Source organism: Crotalus tigris, unplaced genomic scaffold (assembly GCF_016545835.1).
Source record: "Crotalus tigris isolate CLP2741 ecotype Arizona unplaced genomic scaffold, ASM1654583v1 scf7180000024286.1529876, whole genome shotgun sequence".
Classification (NCBI taxonomy): Eukaryota; Metazoa; Chordata; class Lepidosauria; order Squamata; family Viperidae; genus Crotalus; species Crotalus tigris.
Window position 1 is genome coordinate 1,469,879 of NW_024100459.1, and position 11,124 is coordinate 1,481,002.

At 49.5% G+C, this 11,124-nt stretch overlaps 1 protein-coding gene across 2 annotated transcripts; it reads left to right on the forward strand.

Moving 5' to 3' along the window:
* Positions 1 to 4,528: 4,528 nt before the first annotated feature.
* LOC120299280 (proline-rich transmembrane protein 3-like) lies at positions 4,529 to 8,927 on the forward strand. 2 transcript variants are annotated; one of them, XM_039323924.1, is made up of 2 exons: positions 4,529 to 6,626; positions 8,655 to 8,927. In XM_039323924.1, the coding sequence occupies exons 1-2, from the start codon at positions 4,558 to 4,560 to the stop codon at positions 8,689 to 8,691; spliced, it is 2,106 nt and encodes a 701-aa protein (XP_039179858.1). In that variant the 5' UTR covers positions 4,529 to 4,557; the 3' UTR covers positions 8,692 to 8,927. The 2 variants fall into 2 exon arrangements, with proteins under 2 accessions (XP_039179858.1, XP_039179859.1); XM_039323925.1 differs by having other exon boundaries at positions 4,529 to 6,550.
* The last annotated feature ends 2,197 nt before the right edge of the window (positions 8,928 to 11,124 follow it).

An 11,124-nucleotide genomic window follows, 5' to 3' on the forward strand; every position in this document is an offset into this window, starting at 1 on the left:
TCCCCCTACGGGGTTGGAGCTGTCCTGAGTCACCTCAGGTCTGATGGAACTCAGGTTCCTATTGCATACTACTCCAGAACACTGTCTTCTGCCGAGCGCAACTACGCTCAGATAGACAGGGAGGCTCTGGCTGTTGTTGCTGGAATTAAAAAATTCCACGATTTTCTATATGGCAGGCATTTCATGGTCTTCACTGACCATAAGCCTCTGCTGGGACTGTTTACCACACGTAAGCAGACTCCCCAAATCATTTCCCCTAGAATGCTTAGGTGGTCTATTTTTCTGTCTGCATATGATTTTTCTTTACTCCACAAGCCTGGGAAAGAAATGGGCCATGCGGATGGCCTCAGTAGATTGCCTCTGCCAGTAGTAGAAGCTGACCCTGCGCCAGCTGTCAACATTCTATCAATCCAAGCCTTGCCCCGAGCTCCATCGTTAGTGCCAGCGGCTGTTACCGCGAAACGGTACAGATCACACACTTTCACGTGTCCGCTCCTGGGTCCTGTCCGGGTGGCCTGAGCACTGCCCTAGTCCTGAGTTTCAGAGTTTCTGGTCCAAAAGAAACGAACTGTCCCTTTCTCAGGGTTGTCTGCTTTGGGGAAACAGAGTTGTCATTCCCACCTCGATGAGGACTAGGGTCTTAGAATCCCTCCACGAGGGTCATCCTGGCATTGTTCGTATGAAGGCTCTTGCACGAAGCCACTTGTGGTGGCCTGTTTTAGATAAAGATATTGAAGCTAAGGTACACGCATGCCACCTGTGCCAACGATCTCGCCCAGAGATGCCCCAAGCTCCTGTGCATAGATGGGAGGGAGGAGGAGAAGGAAGGAGGAAAAGGAGGCAAGAGGAAGGAAAACAGTCCTATGGTCTAGGGTGCACATTGACTACGCTGGGCCCTTTCAGCGGGCCAGTTCTTCTGCGTCCTTGTTGACAGCCATTCAAAATGGCTTGAGGTGGTGCCTGTCTCGTCCACCACCACTGCAAAGACTATTCAGGTACTGAGGGGGATTTTTGCTGCACACGGGCTGCCAGATGTCATTGTGTCTGACAACGGCCCTCAATTCACCTCCTCCGAATTCCAAGCTTCTTACAGGCAAACCTGATTCGTCATGCCACATCTGCGCCTTTTCACCCATCCACCAACGGTATGGCTGAACGCATGGTGCGCATCGCAAAGGACGCCTTGAAGAGACTCACCTACGGGGACTGGCATCACAGGTTGCCTGACTTTCTCCTTTCTTATCGCACCACACCGTCCATTCACAGGGAGAAGCTCCAGCTGAAACCTCGTTGGGGGCGCCAACTACTACTAGACTGACCGGTTTACATTCCGGCAGACTGCCTTATATACCTCACCTCCTAGTGCACCTAGACAAATACTGTGGGGCCCCGGTTTGGCTGCAATTAAAGCGGCTGGTAATACATGGGTCCCCGATTCATGTGTCCAGGGATCCACAGGTCCTCTCTCCTAAGAGGTTGCCCTGGACAACACGGTCGTGTCTGAAGTCGGCACATCGACCAACTCGCTCTAGGCGAGACTTTTCTGCTGAGACTCCTGGGTCTGTTCCAGGGGGGGAGGGGGACCCTTTGGAGCAAAGGGAAGGGCACGAGCTGCTGCCCATCTCCACTGAGGGAGCCACAAACGGCCCATCCCAGGGTTCCGCGAGAGCTCCGAACAGGAATTCCATGAGCTTACCTAACTACCAGGCATCCATGCCTACTCCAGCCAGGGAGTCACCCCGGGGGCATACTCACTCTCCACACACATCACACAGCACTCCAGCAACGGAGGATACCCGGGGGCATCCCAACAAATCATTCCCCGCAAGAGAACTGGCACACAATTCCCAAGGTTGGCCTGACCTTACCACAAATCCTACATGGGGTCAAACATACACAGAGTTAGTCGAGGAACCAAGTCCCGACTACAACAACCCTAGCACAAATCAGGGAACACCTGAGTTTTGGGAAAGTACTGAAACCCACACGAGCCCGAACACAGAATGGGGTTCAGGGAATGGACAGCCTCCTGACAGGTCTTGGACTGACCTAGGAGGTTCTACAGAGACGCCCAGCAGCGGCTATCACTTCAAGGGGCCTGAGGGTCTACAGCTAGGTAGGTCAACCAGGTCACAAAGTAACAGAAGCCCTGGCCTGACGAGCCCGGTGGGCAAGCAAGCAGGCCAGGCATCGGGGCACAGTCCTTGGAAGACACCAGGACACAATAGAGAGAACAGGCTCACGCCTCCCTCCAGTCAGGGGACTTATGCCAGTAATCCACAGCTAAGAAGGTCACAGAGAGCAAAGAAATCTCCCAAGTACCTAGAAGACTACATAACATTGCTGGCAAGGCAAAGGCCAGTAAACAGTGGGAGCACTGGGGAGCAAAATGTCATATAAAATAAATGTTGTATGTTGGTAGTAGTTTTAGCCCGGGGGAAAGGGGTGTTATGTCCCGAGCCTTTGCAAACGGCTCGGGCGTTTGCAGGCAGTCCCGGGCAGGTGCAAAGCTGCCCGGGACCAGACAGGCTGTCGCCAGCGCCGTGCGCATGCGCGGGTGCTGGCGCGGGAAAAGTAACCCATTTACCCGGGAGTTGCCTATATAAGAGGCTGCGAGGCGTTTGGGCGAGGCTGAAGCCATCTTCCTGTAAGCTGAACGCTGAATAAAAGAAACTGAGAACTCCAGCTGCTTCTCGTGTCTGTTTTCCCGCCAAGGACGCAACAGGCTGCATATACAAGGAACAGTTGTAAATCTTGTTCAGCACCATTGTAGTTTTTTAATGGTCACTGAACAAATAGTATTAACCAAGGATTATCTGTAACAGAATCATCTGCAATCTGAAATTATCTTTCCACTCCCTTATTTTTATACTCTCCCGAAAACTATGGAGGAAGCCTTGTGAGGCACTTTCTCCATCCCATCCCTCCTTCAGACTCAGGTTTAGTTTATCTGACCATTACCTCAGCGAGGAGTAGGCAACCTTGGCTCTTTTATGACTCGTAGACTTCAACTCCATTCTGGGGATTGAAGTCCACGAGTCATAAAAGAGCCAAGGTTGCTTACTCCTGATCTAGGCCAGGGGTTTCCAATTGATTCATATTTATGAATATGAACTTTAAGATTTGGGGACTTCAACTCCCAGAATTCCTCAGCCAGCAAGTTTGGAGACCCCTGATCTAGGCTGTGATTCTTCCGCCTGTCTCCTCAAGTTATTCCCACATATCTTTAGAGAGATCACTCCTGCAAGGCCCTGTTTTTAATATTTGTAAATAGTTCTGCTAGTCCTTGAAGGCAGATCAATGAGCAGAACAGGGACATTTTCAATTTAGCTCCAAATCTACACTTTAAAAAAAAAATCTTACAAACTTTACTAAATTCTACATCACATCAAATTCTTCAACCATGTATTTTTAATGTATTTTTCTTTGAAAGAAACAATAAGGGAGGAGCAAGAAAAATACAGACCTCCGAAACCGCTCCAGTATGTGGGAAATATATTCAACTTCCCAGTTTGCTTAGTGACTATTCAAAGTTACAATAGCACTGAAAAAAGTGCCCCCCAAGTCACAGCCGAGCAAGACACCTGCCTGCCCGCCCGGCGGCGGCGCTCTTCCTCCTGTCCAAGGTTTTCATTGTTGTGAGCATTTCTGTTGAGGATTGGCAGTGGGAGTGGGGTGGGGGGGTGTTTGGTTTTTATCCCTCCCCCCAGCTGCTGGGTGGTTGCAGCAGGTTTTGATCACTTCACATGACCCTGGGACACTGTGACCGTCATAAATATGAATCAGTTGCCAAGCATCTGAATGTAAACCACAAGACCCTGGAGATGCTGCAACATTCCAGCTGATCAGCACTTCTTCTGGGCTCAGCAGAAGCACCAGGATCAGCGCCGAGCTCCAGCTGGAGCCTGGCGCTGATCCTGCGCTTCCGCTGAGCCCTGACAACCCTGCAGCTCCAGCCATCTGTCGCTCACACTTGTGCGGTGCTGCCACCGGTTCAGCTCATTCTCCTCCCCCACTACCACTTTTCTAGGATGCTCACAACCACCTGCCAGGTGCCAATGTACCACAGATGGTACCCGTACCCCTGGTTGAAAAGCCCTGATCTAAGCAATGTTGTCAGCCAGTCCAAAGGTCAGAGTTTCTGGGTTTCCAAGCAAAAGCCACAAAACAAGATATCAGCAACAACACACACAAAACTCCAAGGAATCAGCATTTGTTCCTGACAAATGCCTCTCCCCACAGCGTCTCCTTAAATCTCAGTCTCCAGGTGTGCCTTGTGGAGAGGGGCGGGACGCTCTCCTCCTGAGTAGTTGAGCATGCCTGCGTTGTTCCCTCCTTCTTTCCACTCTCCGTGCTCTAGGATCAGGTGGGGGTGGCCCTTGCTCATCGCCTGAACTCTGTCTCTCCTGTTCATCCTGTCTCAATCCTGAAGGGCCCTGGCGTGCCTTGGCCTGCTCTTCCCCACATTCCTCTGAAACCACAGACACCTCTCCCTCAACCTCCATCGGGTCCCGTTCTAGTTCATTTTCCTCCACAGATTCAGGCTCTGATGGAGGCATGACAGCCACGCATGCTACTGTCTGTTTTGTTATTGTGGGCAGAGGCCAGAATGACAAGGAATCAGAAAATTGTGTGGTACTGCAAGCCTGGTGCTTCCTAAGTCTTGATCATGCATGTGCCTCTTTCTTATTTTCAGATGCAGCTTGGAAGCACCCTTCTGGGCAAAGTAGCACTGTGGTCTCCACTACATCTGCTCGTGTTCCAGCTACCCCTCGCCGTGGATTAATCCAAGTCACCACGCAAAGAGTTGTGCAGTTTCCTCAGTTGCCTAAGCCGGATCCAAGCCTGCCTGCCATGCCCCTTGCTTCCAGTCCACCTTGCCCCCGTCTTGGAAGCACCTGCCACCAGCTCCTGCCCAACAAGACTCAGCTGCGCTGGGGGGAACTTGAGCAGAGGCTGAGTTTTGCTTGGGCGCTGCATGTCTACGGCACTGGGGTGCTCTTTCTGCTGCTAGGCCTGTTGAGCTTGGCTTGCCTGGGGGTATCCCTTTCTTTGCACGGGTCGCAGCTCCCCTATGTCCTGGCTGCCAGTGCCCTGCTCCTGATGTTTGGCGTACTGCGGGCCACATTCTTCCTGGCTGACCCCTATGGCTCCCTGGGCCGGCTGCCTGCCCGTGCTATGCGACTGTTGTACACTGCACCCTTCCCTCTGCTGCTGAGCACCTTCACTGTGCTTCTGCTCCGTCTGGTTCATCAGGCCCGGCTGCAGGTCTTGCCCCCCAGGTGGCAGAGCTTGTCCTTTTGGGCTGCACTGACCTCTCTACAGAGCATCGTGCTCTTGGGGGCTGACTTGTTATCCCCTCCAATGCACTCAGCCGTGTCTGTGGGACTCCACACTCTTTCCTGCACTGCCGGTCTCTGCCTCCTGCCAGCCACTGTGTTTGTGTACTGGCTGCTGCGGCACAGCCGGGGGATGGAGGGCACCCTGGAGCCAGGCATATGGCGGGAAGCCTGGGTGTTTTTGGCAAGCAGTGGGTTGATACTGCCATGCTGCGTCTTGCAATTTTGTGGGGTACTGTGGCTCTCAGGGGCATTGGGGCAGCCGGACATTTTCACTTGGGGCTGGTGGTTTGTGCAGTTCTGGTTCCGGATTGGCGAACTGGCACTCTCCTTTATCCTGGTCTCACTGGCTTGGCAGGCACTATGCCAGCACCACGACACCACCGAGCATTCTTGCTGGGCCAAGCTCCTGAGCTACTTCTGTGCCTACCGCAAGGCTGAGGTGCCAGAGTACCCCAACAATTGCTACAACTGGCCTGGCGGGGTCTTGGAGAAGATACCCAGTCACAACCTCAACAATAACTTGATCCTGAACTCCCGTGCCAGTGGGCTACTCTGGGCTCTCAAAGACAGCAACGACCTGCGAGTGGGAGCTGGCCAAGCTGCTAGCCCCTCTCCGAGGCATGCGGGCTACAGTCCCAAGTGCCCCAATGTGGCTGCGGCAGCAGTGATGGGCCGCTCCTACACCAGCATCTGTTTCGAGCGGGAGTCAGTTCTCTCGCTGGCTGAGCTGGAGTTCCGCCCTCCCTCGCCCATTAACCTGAGCCGCAGCATTGATGAAGCGCTCTTCCGCGAACATTTGGTGCGTGATTCCATCTTCCAACGCTCCAGCCTGCGCTTCCCGGCGCGCCATGACTCCTGTGCTTCACTGCGTGGCGACTGCTCCACACTGTCCCACGCAGCCCAGCCACTGCTGGCCCAGCCCCGTCGGAGCAGCGACCCTGATTGCCTGTACAGCTTAGCGCGGACCAGCTCAGTGGGAGATCTTGTCAGCCAAGGCCTGGCCAGCGAGCCACTCACAGACACATCCCTGGGCAGCTTCTCGCGTACCTCCTTCTCCCGGGCATCCCTGAAAATCAGCTGGAACCCCTGGCGCCATGGGGTGTCCTCTCCCGAAAGCCTGCCCTCGGAGGAGCTGCCCAGCCAACCGCTCCAGGAGCAGGCAGAGGATCTCCCTCCGGCGCTGTCCGGCAGTGCGCCAAACTCCGAACGTGAGGCCCGGAAGAGTTTTTTGGCGCTCAGCAAACAAGTAGATTCCCGTAGCCTCTCAAGTGATACCATTGAATTGTGAGCTGGAACGTGGGGCTAAAAGCCTGCCTGCCATGGGGAATGAGAAGTCTGCTGGGAGGCTGGGGAGTGGGGCTCAGAGCAATTCCACTTCTTTTTTAAAAGCCGTGGGGCTTTTGCAGCCCCAACCGTTTGTGAAATGGACCCAGAGTGGGTGCCGGGCCAGCCTCCCTTGTAGTGCCCACCATGTAATAATGAGTAAAAGCACACCTTACGCTTGCTACCCTCCCAGTTTTAAGAGCTGTATTGTAGCAACAGTCAGATTCCTGGAAACACTGCAGCGTGAATGGTGAAGGAAGAAAGACATAGTTTGTTTCTGGCATTGTGGCCCAAGAAAGATGCCCTTAGAGAGGATGCAGGGTGGGGCAAGGAAGCATTCAGCCAGGGGATGGGCGTGGGTCTAGGGGAGCTTTGCATGCTGAACACCCCCTCCCCCTTAAGACACAATGGCATAAACCAGCGATTCTCAGCCTCATCAGCTTTTAAGATACAGGTACAGTCCTTAACAACAGTTCATTTAATGACCAAAGTTAACAGTGGCACTGAAAAAAGTGACTTATGACCATTTTTCACACCACCGTTGCTACATCCCCACAGTCATGTGACAAAATCTCAGTTGCTTTGCAACTGGTTCATATTTATGACGGTTGCAGTATCTGGGGCCACATGATCCCGTTTTGCGACCTTCTGACAAGCAAAGTCAATGGGGAAGCCGGATTCACTTAATAACCGTGTTACTAACTTAACAACCACAGTAATTCACTTAACACCTGTGGCAAGAAAGGTTGTAAAATGGGGCAAAACTCACGTAACAAAACGTCTTGCTTAACAACAGAAATTTTGGGCTCGCTTGCAATCGTAAATTGAGGACTACTAACCTGCATTGGCATGTTAGCTGGAGAATTCTGGGAGTTAAAGTCCTTGCATCGGAGAAGATAGTAATACAGTAGCAAGGCTGGGAGGGAATTTGACCCAAGTCTTGTGGTGCCAATGAAGGGATGATAACAACCCTGAGCTTATTTGACAATGATCAAAGAGGTAATCAGGTGGAGCTCTATAACATGCTATTTGTCTTATGAATCATCAAACTGGTTGAGCAGGGGGTCTTCAGACTTGGCCCTTTTATGACTCGTGGACTTCAACTCCCAGAATTCTCCAGCTGGCATGCCTTAGAAAAATGCTGGCTTGTTTCAAAATCTTCCTTTACATCAGGGGTTTTCAAACTTGGCCCTTTTATGACTTGTGGACTTCAACCCCTAGCGTTGCTGGCTGAGGAATTCTGGGAATTGAAGACCACAAGTCATAAAAGGGCCAAGTCTGAAAACCCCTGTGGTTGAGCATCTGTAGTTCAAAGGGTGGGGTTTAATTCTGCTGCTTCACCTTTTTGTTTGGAAAGCTCCCTCTGTAAGTCTTATGATTGGGGCAGAAAATGTGAACTGTAGATCATTTCTCCTTGGCTCCCAAAATAAGTGTGACCTTTCCCCATCCTGTTGCACAGATGCAGCTATTGAATGTCTAGATACGTTTTTCAGATGCTACAGGATTGATCTTTTTCTTAAAAAAGAAGTTTTCAGAGCCTCTTTTGGCAGTCCAGTGTCTGTGCACCTTTTAATCCACATTCTAACAGGTAGTCCTCAACTTATGTTCAAAGTTACACCGGCAATGAAAAAAATAACTTAGGACCATTTTTTCCCACACTTAACAACTGTTGCAGCATCCCCATGGTCATGTGATCAAAATTCAGATGCTTGACAACTGGGATGTGTTCATGACAGTTGCAGTGTCCCGGGATCATGGGAACCCGTTTTGTGACTTTCTGTCAATGGGGAAACCAGATTTACTTAATATCCGTGTGACTAACAACTGCAGTGATTCACTTAACACTTAACTGTAACAAGAAAGGTCTTAAAATGGGGCAAAACTCACTTAACAATTATTTTGCTTAGCAATGGAAATGTTGAGCTCAGTTATGGTTGTAAGTCAAGGACTACTTGTATCCCACTATTTATTTTTTGAATCCAAATCCAGAGCTTGCCTGAAATTCAAACCTCGATCTGGAGTCTGAGTGGTGATGGCTGGTGGAGAACAAGAGTTGTACGCTGGAGTTGAAGCTGTAGAGATAATGTTTCTTCTAATAGCACAACTTGTATTTGCCCGGTATTATCTTATCAGTTGCTGCAGTGACAGAAGAGAAGATGGTTCAAGCTGTCCAGTTCTGACATTGAACGGAGGCTGCTGAATGTTATATGTGGTCTATTTGTGCCAAAATAAAATAAAATAAAAACTTCTGCTGGAGGATCACATGTCTTAAAGTCTGCTTTTTATTCCCATTTTAAATAGGGAAGGCTTACGTCATCTCTTTAATGGTAGTGCAGAGTGATGGTAAATGGCTGAAAAATTAATGCAGTTAAATCGTAGCAATTAATTGAAAGTTGGGTTGAATCACCTGGCCCAATACAGCTTCTATTTTATTTTCAACCCCAGGGCTGACTGGCCACTAGATTTGCTGACGTGGCTCGGTTATACCAGGGATAGGCAACCTTGGCTCTTTTATGACTCGTGGACTTCAACTCCCAGAATTCCTGAGCCAGCCATGCTGAGGGGAAAGGGGGAGGTTTCCATGGTGGCTCAGGAATTCTGGGAGTTGAAGTCCACGAGTCAAGATTGCCTACCCTGGGTTAGACCCTTGACGTAAGCGTCTTCTGTAACTTATTTATTTATTTATTTATGAGACTTATATACCGCTTTAAGTGCACCTCTCTAAGCGGTGTACACCAGTAAGCAATGTATGTGTGTGTGTATATATATATATATATATATATATATATATATATATATATATATACACATACATACATATATATACACATATACATATATACATACATATATATATACATATATATATACATATATATGTGTGTGTGTGTATATATATATATATTTACATTGCCCCCAACAATCTGGGTCCTCATTTTACCTACCTCGGAAGGATGGAAAGCTGAGTCAACCTTGAGCTGGTGAGATTTGAACTGCTGACCTGCTGAACACAGCTAAAGTGGCCTGCAGTACTGCACTCTAATTGCTGCGTCACCTCGGCTCATTTCAGTGGGTATTCCATCATTTTATTTTTCTATCCATGTAGCTTTCTTAATAAAATACAGGAGTATTTTTGCCATTGCCTTCTTCCACGCCCAACAAATTGATGGCCACTAAGGTGATCATTGGCCTCTTCCTATATCATTGGTACCCAATGTAGGTGTCTGCTTGCTTTAGCTGGGCAGTTGGGTTGATCTTCAATGATCTTGCTAGGAATACAGGCAGTCCTCGTCTTACACAGTTCCTTTAGTGACCGTTCCAAGTTACGAAGGCACTGAAAAAAGGGACCGTTTTTCTCACTTATGAAAGTATCCCCATGGTCACGTGATCAAAATCCAGATGTTGGGGAATTATTCACATTGATGACAATTGCAGTGTCCCGGGGTCATGTGACCCCCTTTTCAATCTTCTGACAAGCTAAGTTAATGGGGAAGCCAGATTCACTTAACTGTGGCAAGAAAGGCAAAATGGGGCAAAATTCACTTAACAACTCAGTTGTAGTCATATGTGGAGGACTACCTGTATAGCCTCTGAGCAGATGCCTCTAAGAGTCTTTGCTCATCCTTCCCAGGAATACCCCAACACCACCACCACAATGACTTGGCAGGACTTTATTATTTGACAATACCTAAAATCAGTTCAATATAAATATGAGCTTGAACTGCAGCTTTACTTCTTCCTTGCTATCTAGAACAGTGGTTCTCAACCTTTTTAATGCCGCGACCCCCAGTAGTCGAGGACTACTCAACCGGTCGTAAGTCGACTACTCAACTGGTGCAGCACCGTTTGCAGAATGGGACTTTTGGCGGGCTCAGCAGGGCAGAGACAATTCCTATTGGCTTTTGAAAGCCAATAGAATTAGACTCTATTCAAGAGAGTCTATTCTATTGGCTTTCAAAAGCCAATAGAATAAAAGGGAGTAGCACAGCTAAGGAAAAGGGGGAAGAAATGGCGGACTGCATTGTTTGGCGACCCCCATGAAATGGTCGTTCGACCCCAAATGGGGTCCTGTCCCACAGGTTGAGAACCACTGATCTAAAAGTATTGTTTTACCTTTTCAGCAGGAAGAATCCCTCAGTGGGAATAATCTACTCAGCACTCCAGGGAAGGAAGGACATAAGATTTTTGCCAGTTCATCTTTTCCCAGTCTTCTCCAGGAGTTCCTCCACCCTCCCAAGCATCCAAGGACAACAAAGGAGGGGATAGTTCAGGATCAGTGGTGGGATTCAAATATGGGAACAACCGGTTCTCTGTGTGGAGGCTGCTTCTGGAAGTACATTCTGGGCCTGGGCAACAAAAAAATTAGCTACCAGTTCTGCCAAAGTGGTGCAAACCAGCTATATCCCACCACTGTTCAGGATGTGTGTTCTTCTCCACTGAACGCTGTCAATATTGCACC

Coding starts and splice junctions, on each gene's coding strand:
- LOC120299280 (XM_039323924.1), top strand. CDS start 4,558: ATGACAGCCACGCATGCTACTGTCTGTTTTGTTATTGTGGGCAGAGGC. Junction 6,627..8,654: donor TCAAGTGATACCATTGAATT/GTGAGCTGGAAC, acceptor ATCCAAATCCAG/AGCTTGCCTGAAATTCAAAC.